General features: G+C 36.3%; 1 protein-coding gene across 1 annotated transcript in view; it reads right to left on the bottom strand.

Moving 5' to 3' along the window:
- The window catches only part of LOC110026136 (5'-nucleotidase domain-containing protein DDB_G0275467), a 74,057-nt gene extending 50,888 nt beyond the window's left edge, over positions 1-23,169 (bottom strand). The window contains exons 1-8 of the mRNA XM_020726962.1: positions 22,915-23,169; positions 22,788-22,824; positions 22,513-22,683; positions 22,105-22,241; positions 21,872-22,021; positions 21,364-21,465; positions 11,185-11,349; positions 10,983-11,093 (exon numbers count right to left, since the gene is read on the bottom strand). Coding sequence (XP_020582621.1) covers positions 10,983-11,093; positions 11,185-11,349; positions 21,364-21,465; positions 21,872-22,021; positions 22,105-22,241; positions 22,513-22,683; positions 22,788-22,824; positions 22,915-22,953 — 912 coding nt within the window. The 5' untranslated portion in view covers positions 22,954-23,169. The remainder of the gene's footprint in view (positions 1-10,982; positions 11,094-11,184; positions 11,350-21,363; positions 21,466-21,871; positions 22,022-22,104; positions 22,242-22,512; positions 22,684-22,787; positions 22,825-22,914) is intronic.

Here is a 23,169-nt window from a genome sequence, read left to right as displayed (position 1 = left end):
TAGTAGTCCATCAGAAAATGACTCTGAATCTAGCATCTAATAAAAAAGACAAGATAAATAAATATGCAATCTGAGAATAAGATTAGCTTCTTATGGTAAATCCCACATGTTGACTTTCATATGTGATACTTAAAATGTTTCAATCAAATGAAGCGACAATGATGAAATGCAAACAATTTCGCGAGAAATCAATTAAGAATACTCATTTGATGATCATTTGTCAAACAATTCTGCCTTGATGTGACTGAAAAACAAAAAGAAATCTAAAAAAATCCTATTATATTGCTCAATTTGTGATCAAGGCCTGCCACACAATGAGCTCCAAAAATCTGCACCATCTCTCCCGGGTAAGTTTTTTTTTTTTTTTTTGAGATGAAATTTTCAAAAGACAAATTAGATTAATCGATAATATAATATAAGAAAATTGTGTCTTTATTTTATGTTTATTTTAAATTTTGATTTTAAAATCTAGTTCGACGTTCCTCATAGACATAGGCCTTTATGGTTCATTACCCTTCTCAACGGTAAAAAAACCTTCAATTAAGGTTGATTACTAAGTGTTCAGCGCTTAGCGTATAGCAACACTTCATTAAATTTAGATTGAAAAAATTTACAAATTCTTTTAGAGCAAATGGTGGAAAGAATGATAATGAAACTGCTCAAAATCCGATATTTAGATCATCGTGACTTGTTGTGGATTCTACTTACTCGAAAGAGGCATTCAACACAATTTAACCGAAGAATCCTAATTAGCAACAATAAGATATATCATCCAAAAAGACATTATAGACTTGCGGCAATTGCCTGTCAAATGAAATAAACTTAAGCATACCTCAACTAACAAAGGATTTTATGACATATAAAATAAAACGTAAGATTCACAACTCAAGCGAGATGAGTCATTGGAGAGAAAGCAAACAAACTTCATTTGGTGACCTCCTAGGAAGTTACCCCAATAGAACAAAACTATGAGGCCATTAGGCCAAAGCGGACAATACCTCGATGGATGAGAGTTTGGATTCTTATACAATCAAGTTTGGGCAAGAGAGGAGAAGAGGAAGATCCAGCTGATATTAGCCAATCTCCATCCCCTTCGACTGATTTTGGGGCGAGTTAGGAGAGGAAGAACCGACAGGCGCACACTCTGAACTACTCCCAATCATGCTCTGTCTCTCTCACCAAAATTCAAACTCGCGAACCCTAACATGCCCATCTCACAAGTTCCTCTTCTCTTTATGAAAAAGCTATCCTTAAAAGACCTCCCTTAACCTCTTGAACTCATGCAATAGCAAGCAACAAGTTCGCAGGTGGCATTAGCGAGGCCGCAAACGAGGGACACCGATAGGGTCACAAGTGAGAGCGGAAACTAGCAGCTGCAATAGCAATGTGATGAGCTTGCAAGCAGTGCGAGTTAGGGCTGTCAAAAAAGCTTGTTGTTCGTGAACAGTTCGTATTCGGTTCGTCAATGAGTTCGTGTCTGATTTGTTCGATAAGTAAACGAGACGAACGTGAACAATTTTTTTCGTTCAGTTAGTTAAACGAACCACACGAACAGTGATGCGTTCGTTCGTGTTCAAAATAATTATATATAAAAAAATTATGATATTTTAAAAAATTAAATTTTATATATTATAATATATAATAAAATAATAATAATAATATATTAATATATTATATTAGTATAAGTTATATAATTAATATAATATAATATTTATATATATTAATATTAAGGATGTCAAATAGGCTCGTCGTTCGCAAACAGCTCGTGTTCGGCTCGTTCATTAAAAAACGAACACGAACAATGACTCCACAAACAATTTTGAACACGAGCTTATTTCAAACAAACTAAATTTCAAATGAACCAAACACGAACACAAGCTTTGTTCATTCGTGTTTGGTTCGTTTACACCCCTAGTGCGAGCAAACGACAACGGGTGGAATGATAGGTTTAGAGATTTCAACTGAATTGTTATTTTTATTTTTACTTAAGTGTTTAGGTGTTGTGGGCATTAAATATGAAGTTCAGACGTTGGATCTAAGTTTTAAGCACTAAATATATTTATCCATATTTTTTGCTATTAAATTAAGGAAGAGATTTTAAATTAGGGTTTTTTTTTCATTTGCATTCAACACAATTACAATGAATTTACATAACTAATATCAAAAATATTTTTTTTTGCATTTATAACACTTAATTTTTTCATATCATATTAAAAAAACTATTATTAACACTTTTAAAAATGAATCATGCATAAACAAATTGATTCTATAAATGAAAATAAAAAAATTGAAGTTCACGTTAAACATGTAAATGCATAAGAAGTTTGTGGCATGCAAATCTTCTTATTTTTTGAATTAAAGTTGAATTAGCAGGATTTGAGTTGTGGGATTTTAGAAAATTATTAGGGATTTTAACAATATTATTATTAGAATATTTATTAATGGTTAGTTTTAGCCATTATTAATTTATATTTATTGTGAGTTATTGGCATGGATTCTTTATTATTCCTTTCTTTGTCTATTATATAATGTTTTTATTTCTTTCCTTACTAGTAAATCTTGTAATGGGTATTTATACCCCTCTTTGCATCAATAAAAATCACCCTGATTCTATTCTAACATGGCATCAGAGCAATGGTCCTAACCTAACTGTCGCCAGTTAGTCGGTCTAGGACTCGTCTCTTCTCTCCCACTGGCTAGGTCTGCTTCAAGTCTCGTCTCTTCCAAGAAAAAATATTTGTTGCATATTCCGCATTTACGGATTACGTTGAAATGTGGAGATAGAAAGCTCTTTCTCTCTCCTCATTTCAAAGAATCTACATGTGTGTATTACATACCCAATATTTGCTTCTGTTCCAGACCCTTCAAGTTTGTCGGAGCCACCCAGATCTTGCTGCCCCAAATTTCACAGCCACCAACTGACCTCCTAGCCGACCGGATGCCCATCTAGAACCTCTGTTATGATCACCAGGGGCACCTTCCAGCCACTAGAAACATTGCCTAACTGACCGGTCTCCCACCAGGTTTCCCGAAGCCCCTCCTGGAACCTTCTTCCAGTCAGCCAAGAGATATAGTCCAACGGGACCCCTTCCAGAGGCTATATCCTTCCAGCAACTGGAACCATAAGATGTCTCGACAACCTAACATCTCGTTTGGCTCAATCGAAATCACGACGGACTCCTCTAACATTGAATCTTCATCATAAGATGTCCTTGATTCCGGATGAATTCCAATATTAATTCCTCTGCAGACCAGAGTGCAGGAAAACAAAATGAACTTTTTGTGCACAACCCATAAACTAAACAGCAGTAACTTTCTGCAATGATCAATAATCTACGTCATTGTTCATCAAAGGGCGTAGAAAATTTGATCATCTCACTGGTATGATTCGTGAACCTCTAAACACTGACCCGACGTATGAAGCTTGGAAAGTGAAGAATTTCATGTTCATGTCGTGGCTGATCAACTCCATTGAGACTTCAATTGGCCGATCATATATGTTACTTACTTCTGTTAGTGCCTTCTAGACGGCAATTCGTGATACCAACTCGGACGCAAAGAATTCCAGCCAACTCTATGAGGTGTATAAAAAAAATTGGGATGCAAAACAAGGATCCAGGACGGTAACCTAATACTGCAATGATTTAGTTGCATTATGGATGGAATGTGATATATATTATGACTACGCTTGAGAATCTCCGGCCGACCTATCTCTCTTTCAGAAAATTTTAGAGAAGAGCAGCATGTTCCAATTTTTGACATGCCTCAACAAAGATCTTGACGACATTCGGGACCATATCCTTCATCGGAATCCTCTTCCTTCTAGTCGCGCTACTTTCACTGAGATTCGTTGTGAAGAGAGTCCTAGACTTATCATGTTTGATGCTTCCAAGCCGTCTTTGCAAGTATCCGCCTTAGTTTCTAATAGTGCTCAACCACGGGATGGTAATCCTATATCAAATCCAACCACACTCGTGATAAGTGTTGGAAGCTCCACGGGAAACCTGAATCCAAATCTTCGACTAAATCTTCACCTGCCACGGGTCTCGCTACAGCATATGAATTCAACAAGATATAGCCAGCCTCTAACTAGAACAATCTGGAATCCTCTAATTCTCTTAAGAGAAATGATAGAGAACCAGAACACTCTACCCAGTAATTGCAGTTTATCTCAATCCATTGAATGTCTTATTACGTTGTTACACTGTCATTTGGGTCACCTTAGTTTCCAGCATAAAAAAAATTGTATTTGTTGATGTTTACTCATAAAAATACTTCTAATTTCAAATGTGAAACCTATCAGTTAGCTAAACGCCATCGTATTTACCATCATGTTCCTTATCCACCCCACAATTACACGTATTCCGCTCCTTTCTCTCTTATTAACAGTGACTTATGTAGACCCTCTCACACTCTCAGCTACACCAATAAAAAGTGGTTTCTAACTTTAATTGAAGACCACACTCGGATGACATGGGTTTATATTTTAAAAGATAACTTTGATGTTGTTATCACTTTCAAAAACTTCCACCACTTCATTTTGACCCAATTCAAAACTCTTAATCAAATCCTTCAGACTGAAAATAGTCGTGAATTTTTAACTATATATTAAAAAAAATCTTGGTAAGGGCATCCTTCATCATAGCTCATGTACCGACACTCCTCAACAAAATAGGGTAATCAAAAGAGAAAACAGACATCAATTTAATGTTACTCGCTCCATTATGTTTCAATCTAATGTCTCAAAACTTTTCTGAAATAATGTCATTATGACTGTCACTTATCTCATCAATAAAGCTCCCTCAAAAATTCACAACTTCTGAACACCTTTAGTCGTCTTGAGATATTGTTTTCCTAACAATCAGACATTCTCCACTTTAGATCCAAAAATTTTTGGGTGCACAGCCTTTGTTTAGAACACGACCCTACCTCGAAGTAAACTGATTCCAAGTCCATAAATTTTGTTTTCCTCGGATACTCTACCACTCAAAAGGGATATCGATGTCTTGAGTACTATGTGAGTACTGATTTCACCGTTTTTGAAAATTTTTCCTACTTTAATAAATCAGCCTCCAGTGAAGGGGAGCTAGAGTTATTGGATATTGTTCCTTATCCTACTCCTGTGGATGTTCCCCCCACATCACCTACCATTGAGGAACCCTCTGTTCTTTTAGTTCCACCCACTTCTCCTACCACCAAGGAGCCCTATGTCCCTTTAGTTCCATCAACACATCCTCGCACTCTTCATGTCTACACTCGATGCACTCATTTTGATGCACTTACTCAGGAGCTCGTTAACCCCTCGCAGGACCCTGAATCCCCTCTGGACGACATCCACAGCGCTGCTCCTACTCCAAATGAGGAAGTCAGTTCTTCAAGGAAATACACAATCAGACATGCTCTTTTTATCACATAGTAAATTATGTTTATTTTTGCAAACTATCATTGACTTACAGAGCAATTATTAGGGCCCTGACCAATCATCAGCTTTCGTCTACTATTGAGACTGCCTTAGCAGACCCGGCGTGGAAAGTTGTCGTCATGGAGATGATGAATGCCATTTAGCGGAACCATACTTAGGATATTGTTGATCTTCCTCGAGGCAAGAAAGCAGTGGGATGTCGATTGATTTTTAGCGTCAAGTTTAAATCTAATGGATCCTTTGAACGCAACAAAGCACGGTTGGTCGTCAAAGAGTACTCATAGACCTACGGAGTTAACTACGATGAGACATTTGCTCCAGTTGCAAAATTAAACACCATTTGAGCCCTATTATCCCTTGCAGTAAATCTAGATTGGCCCTTAATCAACCTTGATGTCAAGAATGCATTCCTGAACGGTGATCTTGCAGATTTAATTTACATGGCTCTTCTTCAGACTTTGACTCCACTGTTTTCCAAGGCCAAGTTGTAAAAGTTTCTCTATGGATTGAAGCAATCGCCATGGACATGGTTCTGGAAGTTCACAAAGGTGTTGGTAGGTCATGGATTCACTCAGACTCAATCGGATCACACTCCCTTCTACATGAATTCCTCCAACGACCAGGTAGCTATTATTATCGTCTATGTTGATAATATTGTTCTCACGAGTATTTATCCACCAGCAATAGTGTCTCTTAAGAGTATTCTTATTGATTCCTTTGAAATGAATAACTTGGGATCTCTCTAGTACCACTTAAGCATGCAAGTTACTCGGTCATCTCAGGGCATTTGCCCATCTCAAAGACAATATATGATTTACCTTTTGACAAACAACAATCTTCTCCTGTGAAAACTAGTGGTTGTCCCAATTGATCCTAATGAAAAACTTCTTGATGTTCCCAATGTAGTTCCTGTAAACAAGACTCACAACCAACGTCATGTGGGGAAACTAATCTATCTTGCCCATACAAGCCATGACATGTCATGTTGTTAGGATAGTCAGTCAATTCATGTATGATCCCTATGAGCACCACCTCGTAGTTGTCCACTGAATTCTTCACTATTTAAAAAGCACATCAAACAGGTTTGTTTTTTTCCCGCCACATTTCTCATTCTATCGTGATTTACACAGACGTTGATTAGGTCGGGTTCATCCATGATAGGAGAACTACCTCGGGGGAGTGCTCATTTGTGTCGTGAAACATGGTCACATGGAAAAGCAAGAAGCAGTTTGTGGACTCGAAGAAGTGTGGAAGCCAAATTTTGATCCATTTCCCTTGGAATTTGTGAAGCTCTCTAGTTACGTATCATGCTCCACGAACTACGTATGAAAGTCTCTGCTGCCCTACAGTTGTTATGTGATAACAAGGCAATCATTAGTATTACTCACAACCCGGCCCAAGACGATCGCAACAAGCATGTTGAGATTGACATACACTTCATTAAAAAAAACTCAAATTCGAGGAAAATTTTTGTTCTGTTTGTGTCATTTGGTGGCCAGCAGAAGAATATTCTCACAAAAAACATTCCTCCACCACTGTTCGATGACTTTAAATTCAAGTTAAACATGACTGACATCTATGCTTCAACTTGAGGGAAAGTATTATAATATTTATTACTGGCTAGTTTTAGTCATTATTAATTCATGTTTATTATGAGTTACTAGCTTGGATTCTTCATTATTCCTTTCCTTTTTTTATTGTATCATGTTTTTTATTTTTTTTCTTACTAATAGATCATGTAATGGGTATTTATATCTCTCTTTGCGTCAATAACATTTACCATCACTTTATTTTAACAATTATTATCTTAATAATATTATTAATATTATTCTTATGTTAGTTTATATATTTTAAAATGAGTGCTTCATAAAACAATCAATCTTCTTAAAATCATCATTGTTAACATGCTCTGAACTCCACGTCTTCACCACGATTGCATGAAATTTTATGTTTCGTCTTCCTGATGACTCGGACAATATGAGTGAGTTTGGGTTTTAAAAGTAGTATGTTTCAATTTTCGAAAGACGAGACTAAATGGATCTCATTAGTCTAATAGTTTACATAATCATGTCTGATACCGCATATATTACCCCTTCCTGAAAGATAAGTGTATACCTCGACGATAGACCCAATCCTGCAAACTAAGATATTTGTGACATCAATTTGGTCTGCGAACATTTTATGTGTGACCAACAAGTTCTCGTATCTAATATAAATATTAAATAGCGTTTATTTTACCTGGGTTCTAAGTTCCCTGTAGAGGCAAACCCCTATAGTTAATTACAACACAAATGATGTAAGTCGCTTGAGAAAACTCTCGATAATGATCAGAGGTACTAGTCTTCATTAATTCGAGGTTTAGGTTTTCACAGTAGGACGTGGAAAAGCAACTGAGAGTAGCTCAAGCAGGAACAGTTATCTTCAGGAGTCCAAAAAAAGAAGAAGGTAGGGGAAGTCACAAATCCTGAATAGAACCCTCAGAGACTTCCCAAACTAGCCTAATGTGTGACTGAGTTTTTGAGAAGATGTTATTTAGGTGTTTAATCATGCTAATTTTATTATTTGGGACTTACATTTGCATAATATCTGATTATGCAAATAGCCCGCAGAGATAAGAGGGTTTAGGTCGTGTCACACGACAACCTCGGAACCTAAGGCGAGTTAGGGCTTACGCTGCACAAAATGGTTGTACAGGAGCCTAAAGAGGATGTGAGAATTTACGTCGTGCTGAGCGAGCTACCTCGAAGTCTTATGGATTATTATTTAGACAAGGAGAGAGATTGTTGAAGAAGATTTTCTTGTTGCTCGATCCAAGCTCCTTGCCGTGTTGCCCACAAAGTTGGTTAAATGCACCTCGTCGAAATAGCAGTCCTAAAGTCTAATGTTCAAAAGGTTTTACCAGTTGTGTTTCAAGGTTTTGATTTTATTGTCATCCAGCATTATGAGGGTGTTAAAGTTAATTAGAGTGACACCGGTGACACCGGTTAGACCGGTTAGAATCTCACGATTCCCTCGTTCCGGTATCACTATTTTCTTTTGAATTTACTTAGTTTAAACGAGCAGTTAAGCTCATTTAAATTGAGAAGATCTCGTTAGCAACTGTGGATTACTTTATCTGAGGGACTCCCGTAAATTCAAAAGTATGTGTTATGTCTTTTTTTTGTTTTCTTTTGAAAATATTGTTTAATTTTTTTAAAATTATTTTGTTTTGAAAATGTAGTTTAATTTTGAAAACTGATTTTCTGGAGAGATCTCACCGGCGCAAAGTTTGATGTCATCCCTTTTGTCTGTTCCAAGGGTAAATCCACAATCATTTAACGCTTCGAACACGTCTGAATTTACCTCGCAAAAGCACACCGAGAAGTTAGAATGAGAATTTCGTTCAACGAGCAGGAAGAGACGCAGAGTCGAAATAGAAAGATGCAGACGCAACGAAGTCGACGTAGACGCGAGCCAAATGCGACGAAATCGAGTGAGACGCCGACATTGATGCAGACGCGACACGTGAGCTGACGGCGTCGAAGAGACGTGGTAACGTAGGGACGAAGCAGAGGATGAGCAGCGAGAGTCAACGAAACAGAGGTGATGTGCGAGCCCTCTCCTTCGAGCGACAGAATCAAATGCGACGGAAATCGTCATTGGCAACCCTAGCAAAGCTCTCGACCGCAGCCAACATCGTGATTTATATAAACAGCTACTCGTGGCTCCTTATACGTTAATATCAAAGGCGGTTAAAAAATAAGCGAGGAAAAGAGAATCCCCGCTAAAAATAAAGAAAATAAATATAGTCCTAGGGGTTCCTTCTTCCGCATTACAACTCCACCCAAAAAAGAAAGAAAGATGAAACAAAGGTAAATATAATCCAAAAATACATGTATCCAAACAAAATGTATACCCAACAAATGAAGTATACCCCATATGAACATGTATAAAAATTGAAACAAAAGTAGCGCAAGTTGCTAAGCCAAAAACAAGCGTCCTGAAAGCTGGAAAGAGCATTTTAATTATATACATACATCCATATATAATTTTATTATTAAATCAGTTTAAATAAATATCATTAAAAATTACCTCAATCGAGCCCTAAACCATGCGTAAAAATCTTCCTCCTCCCCTGCACGCGATTTTGGTCCTTTGTGCACGAGAGAGCTCTAGATTTAGCTCCCTCCCGCACAAGCTCAGCTATTCTTACTTTTCTTCTTCTGCAACTCGTTCGTCAGGATCGAGCGCATGGGAACTCCCGCACTCGCCTCATCTGCACGACAACGGTGTCTCTTCTTCCTCCGCTCGACACTGACGCATCTTCTTTGGCTTCTTCTCTCTATCGATGTCGTGGCTCAACACAACAGTGAAACCCTCAACGTCTTCGTTCGAATCTCCTGATAATTTCCTACCTCCATTATAGGGCAATTTATAGGGCGAACTTACCAATCCCCCTCACTTCCTCTTCTATTCAATTTCCTCTCCCTCTCTATTTGGTTTCCGACTCGTCACTTCATCTTCTTCGATTCTTCATTCATTTTCTCCCAATAATTAAAATGGGTCCTTGCATCTAACATCTCCTCTTCGAAGAATATTCATTAAGATTATGAAGTTTGCCTGTAACTTTGATTAGGCAATTGTTGGTTCAAATTCCACTAAATGTGCCTTAAATTAAATTCTGCATTTCCATCCAAGAAGAAACAGCTTGTCGTGAGAATATTGAAATCCCTCGACCATAGAGGAGAGTTGGTACCACAGATTCATGGTATAGTTATCTCAAAAATAAAAATAAAAAATATGTCATGACACCTTGAGAAACACCGAAATGAATGAAAACGGACATAATTAGTTTAGGTCTTGATAGTTTATGCAATGAGGGCTATTATTTCAAAATATTTTTTTTAGATGAACTCGCTGATAGAGAGCTGTTATAAGAGGTTCAAATGCTAGCTAGGGCATGAGGAACAACTATAACAATGAGTATGAATGATGATGCGCATATGACCAGTGGGACAACTAGTGCACATGCCATAAGAGTGCATTCAAGTATAGACAGGCAAGCAGGAAAGCACAACCAAAATAGTAGCAAGGCAGAGACAACAGTAGCCTGCAAGCATAAGAGTGTTGCAGCATGCAAGCTCAAGAGAATGTGTCGTGCTTTGACGCACACAAATACACAATGTACAGAAGCATGGTCACGAGCAGCAACATGCAAAAGACAAAATAATAGACTTATTGCGTGCAATTCATGGCATGGGGACACTCAAGTGGCCCGACTTAATGAAAGGAACGTCAAAAAGTAGAGCAGTGGCGTTAAAACAGATAAGGCTTACCATACCAAATTGTAAGGTCCAATTTATAGACATATAATGAATAGGTTAAAAGAAAAATAAGTATAAAAATAATCATTATTAAGAAATAAATATATATATTTCATCAAATTAGATTACCTCTTATTAAATTCTTTTCATAGAAAATCGTGGAACTCAAATCAATGCATGCAGAAAATATATAAACAAAATCAAAGTACAAGCAGCATGAAAATTTAAAAAAGGAGTAACAAATCACTGAATAGCACCTGTAATAAGAACCTCATTCCCCCATTGACAAAATAATATGGAGAATTGGTCAATAAGAATATTTTTTTCCCTTTCTCCTTAAGCTTAGTTAGAAACTTTAGTACTTTATCCTGCAAATGGATACAAGAAATTCCAATCGTTGTCATCCCTGGAGGGCAATCTGGTTCATTCGACTAGCTATGGAGGAAGGGAAGTGCTTACATTTTTCATCAAATACTTCTCGGGATCAGAAAGAATAGTTCTATGAAGAACTCCACTTCCATGCACATGCTGAATTGCATGTTTAACATCGTCATATACATAGGAAGCATCATAGTCCAACCGAGCATCTATGAAATGCTGCACAACATCTGCAAGAAGACATACCTAAAGGAATATAAATTTGGAATCAGAATGAGCCATTTTAGACAACATCCACAAGGAAAACTTGGAAAAATATAGCATCAAAAAATTGGCAACAAGTATAATATTAATATAATGCATATCATTCCATGGTGAATACAGGGACATGGTTTTATAAGTGAAAATACAAAAGGTGGAACAAAAGAGAAGAGTTCTATGAAGAATTCCACTTCCAACACTTCCATGCACATGCTGAATTGCATGTTTAACATCGTCATATACATAGGAAGCATCATAGTCCAACCGAGCATCTATGAAATGCTGCACAACATCTGCAAGAAGACATACCTAAAGGAATATAAATTTGGAATCAGAATGAGCCATTTTAGACAACATCCACAAGGAAAACTTGGAAAAATATAGCATCAAAAAATTGGCAACAAGCACAATATTAATATAATGCATATCATTCCATGGTGAATACAGGGACATGGTTTTATAAGTGAAAATACAAAAGGTGGAACAAAAGAGAAGAGTTCTATGAAGAATTCCACTTCCAAGCACATGCTGGATTGCATGTTTAACATCGTCATATACATAGGAAGCATCATAGTCCAACAGAGCATCCATGACATGCTGCACAACATCTGCAAGAAGACATACCTAAAGGAATATAAATCTGGAATCAGAATGAGCCATGTTAGACATCATCCACAAGGAAAACTTAGAAAAATATAGCATCAAAAAATTGGCAACAAGCACACTATTAATATAATGCATATCATTCCATGGTGAATACAGGGACATGGTTTTATAAGTGACAATACAAAAAGTGGAACAAAAGAGGAGTGAACCCTAAGTACCACTCCTTTCCCCAATATCAGATGACAACTGCAACAACAACGGAAGCCTACACAAATAACCCTCTGCAAGATCAACATCTCTTCATCTCAAGAATTTATTGGCAGAAAATTGTTGGTAAGTTTCGATTACGCCCAACCTTACAATGTTCCAGGAAGGATTGGATGGGACCGGCCCTTCCCAGACCAGGGAAAATCAACCAATCGTACAGAAAAAGGTTCCAATCCTCAGGTGAGCCCATGCAACCTCTAATCACGTACGTGAGTGTTGAATGTTAAAACTAAATTAACAAAATATTTTAAATAAATAAAAAACTAAATTAAAATAAATAAAGAGTCTAACTACTCCTGCCTCATGATTTCCTAATTATTCCTGTTGATCCTTATATCTCCTTACTTTTTCTTCATTTCTACAAAATAGCACGGGACACTATACAGAACTTAGAAACACCCCTCATTCTTCCTCTTCAGGATGTGATTCACGAGCCATTCGCAACTAGAGATAGCGGAAAAGACAACGAGGGATTGTAGCGTACAAAGATCTTTGAAACACCCATCTTTCTCTCTTTCGTGTTGTCTCTAGAATGAAACCCTCATGACACTTGTGATTGGAGCCAAGAGAAGCCAATGACATGATCGCTGCACACGAGGACAACCAAAATTCCTATTTTCCTTCCCTGTATGTGTGACACCAACCCACATGTACGGTTAGGACTAATTGAAGAAGCCACCATGGGATCGCTGCGGACGAAGATGTAGAGAAGTCCTTCGAGGAAAGAATGGCTAGGGCTATCTGTAAAGATGACAACAGGATCATTGCACACAGAGACCTCTAAAACTCTTTTGCTCCTCATTACTTGTTGTTAGGGCTAACTGTGGAGACATCGACAAGATCACGGTATACAAAAACCTTAAGGTGTTGTCTGACAAAAGTTAAGACTTATGTTATTAAGATTTAGTAAATCCCATAAATCTGGTTTACTAAATCCTAAATGAGTTAAATCCGAAAAATTGTTTGGCAATGGATTCACTAAATCCTATAAATCCAGTAAAACTGTTTGGCAAGTTCTATTAAATCCCAATAGCTCTTTCATCAAATCTAGTAAATCCACCAAGTCATGGGATTTACTAGATCTGGAATTTACGATCGAAATCGTTGAAATCCAGATTAATCAAATTTGCGGCTTTATTTTATCCAAAATAACTGTATGACAAGATTTAGCCTACATCCATGTTAAATTTGGGCCTAAATTTGTTGCTAAACAACCCCTAAGAGCTCCCATGTATCTCCCTTGTGCATATTGACAAAAAGTTAGTGTGAAGAGCAACGAAGAGATCACAGCACACAAAAACCTTCAAAAATTCTTATTTACCCCGTGTTCAAGCGATGCGGTCCCTGCCTTCCCTAATTGAACCGCACAAGCACCCAATCGAAATTTGAACACGCATGTATCTATGCCTGAATCCATTCACTATAGTCCCAAATGCATAAATCACATATTATTATTATAAAATATAAAATATGTATATATTATATATTATATTAAAAAAATACAGAATAATAAAAAAGGAAGAGAAGAACTATTATATTGAAATTCAACAAGTCACCGATTTCTTCTTGTTGTCAACGCCGCAACACAATCAATGGTATAAACACAAGGAAATTGTGCTTTTATCATTTTCATGCAAGTTACTTGAAAACCACCCACATTTTATAGACATGTGGATTAGAAGATTTTTTTCAGATGCAGTGTCTTGCAACATTGACCAGCTCGTCTAATAGATTGTTGCAGGCATACACCCCCGATGTAGCCCCCTTAAGCAGGGATGGCGTCAGGAGGCTGCCAAAATTCCTGGTGAACTTGAACTTGCAAATAACTTAATGTTTCTAACTTTTGAACTTGTAAAATAATTTAAAATATAGATCATTTAAATTTAAAAATAAATTGGAATCTTGATTTTTAAAATTTAAACTCTTAGAAATTAAAATAAGTTTGAAATGTAAATGTCTTGGACTATTGGAAGCCACGCAGAATTCCAAAAGCCACAATCTGAATTCTCGTTAGTTGGTTCGGCACTGCAAATCCTGTTGTTGGCCTCTCGCAATATGGATTCAAGTCGGTAGCAAATCCTAATAATGAGTTCTGGTCACAAGCGTTGCGGAACTCCTTTATGTAGCAATCTCGATAATGAATTTCGATCAACAGTGGTATGAAACTTCTATATGTTGTGATTCATCGACTTTCCTGTAGACTGTAATTGTTTCATGACCGTATAGCTCATATCGCGGCTATTCAGAATATTAGATCATGAAGGGAGACAGACATTGCTTCTCAGCAGTCGATCACAATTATATTGTGATATACGGGGGGCAAGGAGATTTTTTCCAAGAAGGAAAACAATTGAAGCTTCAAAAATTCTCATGTAAATTTAATTACAAAGAATAAGCAACCCCTTTCTAGGTCAAAATAGAAAAGACGGAAAAGGAATTTTTTTTGTCTCCAACAAAAGCAGTCATCTTGGAATGGGCTTACCAATACATGCTAACAATTGAATCCAACAAAATCCATCTTAACATTTCGTAAATTCATGTTTGATCTTTTTGGTAGGCTTGATAGTAATTTACAAAATCTACGCAGCTTTTTGTTTTTTGCGGTATTGTTGGAATCCTATTGAGTTCCTTCCATTTTGCCACAAGCATGAAATGGACTTTCTTCAACTCCTGTCGTCATTTTACAAAAAAAAAAGTATTGGTAGTGCATCACAATCTACACAAGTGTTGCATATTCATCAAGATTTGATGAAGGTGGCAGCAGATTGAGGAAGCATTGAGCAACCAGATTGCACTTGCAAATCTGCTAAGCTTGATTGTTAAATGAATATTAAGTAAAGCTAACCAGTTTTTCCTAATGAGAAACACTGAGGCTGAGTAAAAATAAGGCTAAAAACGAACCGAGCCGAATTAGATAGAAGATTGCTCAAGCTAGAGCTCATTTACTAAAAACTTGTTCAAACTTGGCTCGAGCTCGATTCAAATTTTTAATTTATTATTCGAGCTTAGCTCGTTTTAATTTATTATTGTTTAAATTCAATTTGAGCTCAGCTCAAGACCGATTTTAATAAGCATTAATCGATAAGCTCATTTAGCTTTATCAAACTGAGATTGAGCTTATTAATCAAGCAGTTCATTTAGCTTTATCAAAGCATTAAATCGAGCATATCAATCGATGAGCTAATCAAGCAGTTAAAACCTGAGCTAACTAGAGTTATATAAATACTAATTTATTGAACATCACTAAAACAAAATAATTACAAATAGTTTAGAAATTAAATATTTTATTTAAAAATTTTTAAGACTTTAATAATAGGGCGTCCTCCAAAATTGACGTTTTGTATGGCATGAATACAAAGAACAGTGTGCAATCATTACACCAACGTCAAAGTGTAATGTTAAATAAGTTAAAGTTCTCAAATTATGGATGAATGCAAACAAAAAAATTAGTCCATGAAACTAGCATCCTACAGTTGACTTTTCGTCGCCTATAGAAGATTGCTCAAGCTAGAGCTCATTTACTAAAAACTTGTTGTCGCCCACCCACCACCCCCCCCCCCCGCAAACAGAAAAATTCAATGTTATGTCCTCTACAGCGTGGCCCGCCTCAGAAGATTCGTGCAGCATTCTCCTCTACAGTGTGGTTTCTCCCGGGAAAACTTCAGCATGGTCCCTGCAACGAGGCTATTCCCTGCTTCTCCCTACAGATCCCAATCATACCTGCTTCTCTCGGCAGATTCCTTGTAGATTCCTCTATCTACCTTCTACAAGCGCAAGCTACCAGTTCCAGCAGGTGCTATTTTCCTTATCGGTCTTCACTGCAGGTGTTTGGATTACTGCAGTTGTATCTATCTTTCGGTGACCCTACTGGAATTTGTCGATGGCTCAGAATCACAACCACCTCTCCTTTGGCTCAGTCGGAATTATAGCAAATTCCTCCAACACTAAGCCACCTTCAGAATATGTTCCTGATTACACCTGAGGATCAACTCCAACTTCCCAAGTACCGGAAACCAACATGAGCTTCTTGATTACAACCCATAAACTGAACGGAAGTAACTTTCTCTAATGGTCACAAGCGGTGGTTTTGCTCATCAAAGGACGCGAGAAATTCGCTTACCTCAATGCTATAATTTGTGAACATGCAAAAACTGACCAGGCATATGACCTTAGGAAGTGGAGAGCTTCATGTTCAAGTTGTAGATGATCAACTCCATGGAGACTTCGATTGGTCGTTCATATATGTTCCTCCCTTAAACTCATGCCCTCTGGATGGTTGTCCGTGATATATAATTGAATGTAGGAAACTCCAGCCAACTCTATGTGGTGTCTAAGAAAATCTGAGAGGCAAAACAGTGGTCAAGGACCGTGACCAAGTACTCTAATGACATTGTTTTGCTATAGATGGAATATGACATGTACTATGGCTATACTTGGGAGACTCTGACAGATCTCACTCTTCAAGAAAATTGTAGAAAATGATCGCAAGTACCAATTCCTAGCTAGCGTTAACAAAGACCTTGACAAAGTTCAGGGTTGTATTCTTGGTCGGGACCCCCTTCCTTCCGCTTGTATTGCTTTCACCGAGATTCGTCAGGAAGAAAGTCGATGACTTGTCAAGCTCAACACTTCTACTCCTTCAACTGAATCGTCCACCTTAATCTAAAATAGTATTGAGCCCTCATTCATGCCACCTCGAACCAATCACCCCACTTGTGATTACTGTCACAAACCCAACCACACTCGGGATGAGTGTTGGAAACTTCACAGTAAACCAGCTACTAACATTCAAGGTTTCACGACAACATCTGAGTCTACCACGATTCAACCGACTCATACCCGAAAAATCCTGGAATCCTCTGAACCCTAAAAAACTAGATTGAGTCATTAACCAAGCTACTTGGAGCCAATCAATTTCTTGTGGGTTCGTCAACCTCTCACCTCCAACAAGGTATTCTTATTAAAACTCACAATTTATTCCTCCTCTTATCCATGGATTATTGATTCAAGTGTCACAGATCACATGATTGGATGCTCGCAAGCTTTCTCCACTTACTATCCGTGCTCTAAAAAAGATACTCTCAGCATTGTCGAGTTACTAAGTTAAACACTATTTGGATCATATTGTCCCCTGCAGTGAATCTAGATTGAAATTTATTTCAGCTAGATGTCAAGAATGTGTTCTTTAATTGAGATCTTACAGAAGAGGTGTATATGTCTCTCCCTCCTCATCTTGACTCTACTGTCTCCAAAGGGCAAGTTTGGAGGCTACGAAAGTCCCTCTGTGGGCTAAAACAATCCTCAAGGGTCTGGTTCGACAAATTCACAAAGATTGTCGTGTGTCGTGCTTTTACTCAGCCTCAATGGATCACACTTTCTTTTTTTGGCATTCCTCCAATGTTTAGGTAGATATCCTTATTATATATATTGATGATATTATTCTTACAGGTAACTATCTCCAAGTATTAGAATCCTTGAAATACTTTTTTGATACGTCCTTTGAAATGAAGGATTTGGGTTCTCTCCGGCATTTCTTATGCATAGAAGTGGCCCGGTCATCTCGGGACATTTGTTTGTCTCAACGCAAATAGGTGGTTGATTTTTTGACAAAGAACAACATTCTTTTTGTGCAAACCTATGGTTGTCCCTATAAATCCCAATGAAAAAATTATATGGCACTCTCAATGTTGTGTCTATCAATAAGACTCAATACTAACACCTTGTGGGAAAGCTCATATACCTCGCCCATACTCGCCCTGACATATATCATACAATTGATATAGTGAGTCAATTCATGCATGTCCCCTATGAGCATCATCTCCAAAATGTCCATTGGATTCTCCACTATTTAAAAGATACATCGAGCTCAGATTTATTTTCTCTCGTCACATCTCTCGGTCTATTGTTGTTTATACATATGCTAATTGGATGGATCATTCATAATCAACATTTCACATCAGGGTATTCCTCATTTGTATGAGAAAATCTTGTCATATAGAAAAGCAAAAAACAGCATGTGGTTGTTCAGAGCAGTGTTGAAGCTGAATTTCAGTCCATGTCCTTGGAGATCTATGAAGCTCTTTGGTTATGCATCATGCTCTATGAACTTCGTATGTCAAACTTCATCTCGTTACAATTATTTTGTGATAATAAGGTCGTCATCAGCATTGCTCACAATCCAGCCTAGCATAATCAAACCAAACATGTGAAGATTGGCAAACACTTCATTAAGGAAATGATTGAGTCCGGGGAAATTAGTATTCCTTTTGTGCCCTTCAATTGTCAACTAGCAGATATCGTCACCAAGAATTTTTTTCCTCCTTTGTTCGATGATTTCAAATTCAAGTTAAACATGACTGACATCTATGCTTCAAATTTAGGGGGACTATTAGATTATAACAACAATCCCTAATCATTATTACTTATTATTAGCTTTTATTCTCTCATTATGTAAATTCTATTTGTTTTATTTTGTTTCGTTTATTTCCATTGTAGTGTCTATTTAATTGGGTCCTTCTATCAATAATATAATGTTGCTCCGTTACAAATCTCAACATAACTTATGCTAAGGTAGATGTAGATCTAAAAAGACATGGGCATGTTGTATAAAAAATACTCTTAATTTATTAGAATTAAATAAAAATATGACACTCAATAGGACACAATGGAGAAAAATCATTCATATTGTCATCCCCACTTAGTGGGATAAAAGGTTGTCGTTGTAATACTTTTAATAATAGATCTGCACAATTGCATTTCCATGAATTACTAAAAATGCAAGTTTAAGTTCACAATGTCTTTTCATTTAAACAACCATAATACTAAATCTCATTCCAATGTAGAACTAAATGTTTTTGCAATAAATGGCTGATGAGACCTCTATTCCATTTTTTAGTAACAATTATATACATATCACCCAGTTCGTATGTATTTACATATGTAACATATATAGTTTATTTTTTTACATTTATACCACCCAAATCTTTCATATCACCATTATAACTTTTAAAAAGTGAAATGCACTGTTTCATATAAGGTGGTAATGTATATAAAAAATTAAAATTTAGGTGTTACATATGTAAATACATAAACAATATGTGATATGTATGTAAACCTTCCTTTTTAATTGAAAAACCCCTCACCCATAATCTGTACTACCCTTTTTAAGTTTTAATGTCATTATATTATTATTTATTATTTTAATTTTAATTTTAATTTTGTTTAATCCTAATGTATATTTTTATTAAAAAAATATATCTTTTGTGATATTTGAGCAAAACAAAGTATAAAATAAAAAATAGAAGATAAAATTATAATTAGTCTAAATGTGTAGATTGATTTATTAATTTTTTTGCGACTATTTTTTTTATCTTTTTTAATATTTTTTTATAATTAGTGTGAACTTCACATAAAACTTGCAATTTCATTAAATAATACTTAATGTGAAGCTTCCCTTTAAACCATGAAATTATTTTTTTTAATTTGTTTTTAATTAGTTATTTAATTATGTTTAGTTAATAATATAGAAATAATAATTTAATATTTAATTCAACCTAATTTTATTTTAATTAAATTATGATTTTAGTTATAATTTATTTTAAATTTAAAATCAATATCTAGCTTTAATCAAGCGTCTTATAGAACTAGTTCATGCTCTTTCAGCAATCTTACTCACGAGTACTATTAAGTCGAGCAACAATATATTCAAACTTAGTCAGTTAACAATCTAGTATTTTAAAAAGTATTCAAGTTTGTTCCTAAACAAACATAAACAAGCTCTAATCAAAATGAGCCACGATTAGTTTGTCGAACGCTCGGTTCATTCGCATCCTCAAGCAAAAATAAAAATGAGATGACGGCTGAACCATGGTACTTAGCTTCAGTATGTCAATCTTTGACAATTGTCAGTAATATGTTTATCAACTAAATGTGCATTCCCGATATGGATTTCGGGGTATGACCCTAGTTAGTTTCATGTTGACTATCTAATTGAATCGTTGTTGTTGCCTAGAATTCATTGAAGAGTATAACGCCAGCCCTACAATAAGGAAACAAATAAGGTGGAGTTGTGTGTCATCTCGGAACTTTCAACTAATAATTTCTACAAAAAAATAAATAAATAAATAAAACTACTTATTCTTTTCAATGAGGGATTGTGTTGTTCAAATTTGGCTCCGCATGGGCTTATGATAGCCAAAAAAATTCAACAAGGCAAATATGTAAATATGCATGCCATAAAGTTTGACAAACACAATCCAACTAGTTTCGAGAGACCAAAACTCACATCAAACATAAAATTTAACAAAAGTCTAATTGCCTTAATATCATTGACTATCCTCCATTGAAGGAGATAAAATATTGTACCTCTTGCAAGTGTTAAAGAAAGCAAAAGGTCATGTTGGGCAACCTACTTTTTTTGTTAACTTACATCAAGTGATTTATCCTTCCTAGTTTCGACACTCATTAAACTTAAATATTCCCATTTCTATTGGACCCAGCTTATATATTAATGGTTTTTATAGCCCATCATTCAAATCAATATAACTTACCAATTTGTAATTTAATAAAATTTAATTTCAAGCATTTTGACTTTTTTTTTTTTTTTTAGAACAAAATTGCCATTGCTACTTTCTAATACGATTCAAGAGATACCTAAATGGTAGTTATAATTCCCTTTCTCGCAATATTGCACAGTGATAACATCCATTGTGTAAAAAATAAATATTAAAATTTAAAAATTCAAAGAAAAAAAACTGAGTAAGATTTCAACAAGTCCCACGTACAAGAATAAACCCCAAAGAGAAAAATAACTAGCATATTCAAAAACCCTGACATTTGATATGTGAAGATAATAGCGTGGTAAAAGATAAAAACTAAAAAATGACAAGATTTAAACTACGGATCTAAAATGAACAAAATACAATGCAGGGAAAATGCATTGTCATACTGACAACAAACTATGCCTTTAAGTTATTAAAAAGGCAACTTGAATTGCATGTTAGAAACAATAAAATAATAAAACAAAGAGCTGCAGGTTGATAACCTTTTCTTAAGAAAAACTAAAAAATGCACAAGGCATTAATCATAACACAAAAAAATAAAGTAACAAGAGAATATCAAGCTTACCTCACTAAAGCAAAAGAAATCCATCAAGCTTATCAACTCCCGTGCTTGTTCTCGGCCAATATGTCTTGAACCATATGTCTTTATAATTTCTTCTCTGCTAAGCTATTTGACCAATGTAAGAGAATGAAGTTATTTCGTAGATATTAGAGCTATAAAGTACAATAAATACAAGATTTTTCAAACCTTAGTTAAAGGAAGCATGAACAGAGCCTAATCTACAAGTCAAAAAATTACAGATGATTCTAACCAGATTTTCTATCACCTTTACCATGACAACACAAGCTACCATTGTCGTTAATTTTACCCTTTGCGTGTAAATATGGATATGCCAATATTATTTTAAAGTCTAGCTATAAAAAAGCAATCGTATAAAGTAGAAACACAGATTTCAAATATATTAAAAAAAAAACATAAAATAGACCACGTATATATTAGTAAGAACAAATATAAAGAGACAACAAGCAATATGCTGAAAAATAACCAATGCCTCACATTTGACAATTTCTACCTTCTGACGTCCAAGGAAGCAACTATCAGGCTCTATTGACCCAAAAAAGTCCAGCTTCATAAGGCAGCCATTCCGCCTGTCAAAGTAAAGGCCTCTGACGGGAAAATATGGATCATATTCAAATTGCAAGCAGCTCTTGGGATACTTTAGCTGCCATAGCAAATGAATATAAGAAGAGTGACGAGTAAGAATTTAAGAGAAATTTAAAAAAAATACGAATGCTGATGTCTAACCTCGCTGACAAGAAACTCCTTGGCAAGATCATATGTCAAGCTTTGCAGATTCTTGGAGTAATGAGCCAGTGTATAGTCGTAATCGAAACCATACACTTGGATGCTATCCAGCCTAAGATTCTTATTCACGTAGATATCTAAATTTAAACAACAACACCAACAGCAAAACAAAGAATAGATTAGGGCTATTTTAAGCTGAGGCTGCCTCGCCCTTGATTCAAAATATTTAGCCTACGCGACTCCGCTAGGCATGTTTTTGGTTGCTTGGACTTTTCTTTCTAAACATTAAAACGAAAGAATCGAAGCAGTACAAGCATTTTCAATCGGAGAAATACAATTACGACAAATAGATGTCTCCTTGAAGAGCAAACGCAAGATTCAAACAAGCGTGAAGAAACTGAAAGTGACCTTCAGGTTTCATCGCAGGCATACTTCTTAGCGCCGGCGGGATGTCGAGGATGGACAGTTGGACATCCTCGAAGTCGATTCTGATTTTTTCAATCTCATGCGCGAGTTCCGCGGGGTTTCTTGAGCCCGTGTGATCACCAAACCACCGGCGGGATGTTTCAACTCCGATAACTGCATTTGTCATGTCAACGTAACAATTTCTTCCATGTTAACCGCAAAGAACCCCGCGGCTGAAAATCATCAAAAATTAAAGAACAGGGAAAAACTCCGCGGACCTTCTCTGATGTAATTTACCGCCAAGTGAGCGGACCTCTGCAAAGTAAGAATAGGCGAAACGAGTTAGAAAACTGATCGATTAGGAGGAGCAGAGAAAAACATAATGCATTGAAGTTCGCCAAATACTCGAAGAGGTAGACTGAATATTGGGCGGAGACTTCTCATGGCTGAGAAATATGGATGTAGGAGTCGAAGTTATGCTCCGCTTTAATTCAGATCGAATGCCAAGAACCAAGAACGAGCGGAGTAGGAGTTAAGAACCAAGAACTGCACGCAGCCAGAGTTGGCGGCGCTGGAAAAGGAAGAGAGGAGCTGAGCGGGAGGATACTTTACCGGCCAAAAAAAATGGAAAAATCTCATATGATTCGGCCCAATAACACC

Source organism: Phalaenopsis equestris, unplaced genomic scaffold, assembly GCF_001263595.1.
Source record: "Phalaenopsis equestris unplaced genomic scaffold, ASM126359v1 Scaffold000352, whole genome shotgun sequence".
NCBI classification, from domain to species: Eukaryota; Viridiplantae; Streptophyta; class Magnoliopsida; order Asparagales; family Orchidaceae; genus Phalaenopsis; species Phalaenopsis equestris.
The sequence above is the reverse complement of the archived record's forward strand: the minus strand, read 5'-3'. Positions and strand labels throughout refer to the sequence as shown.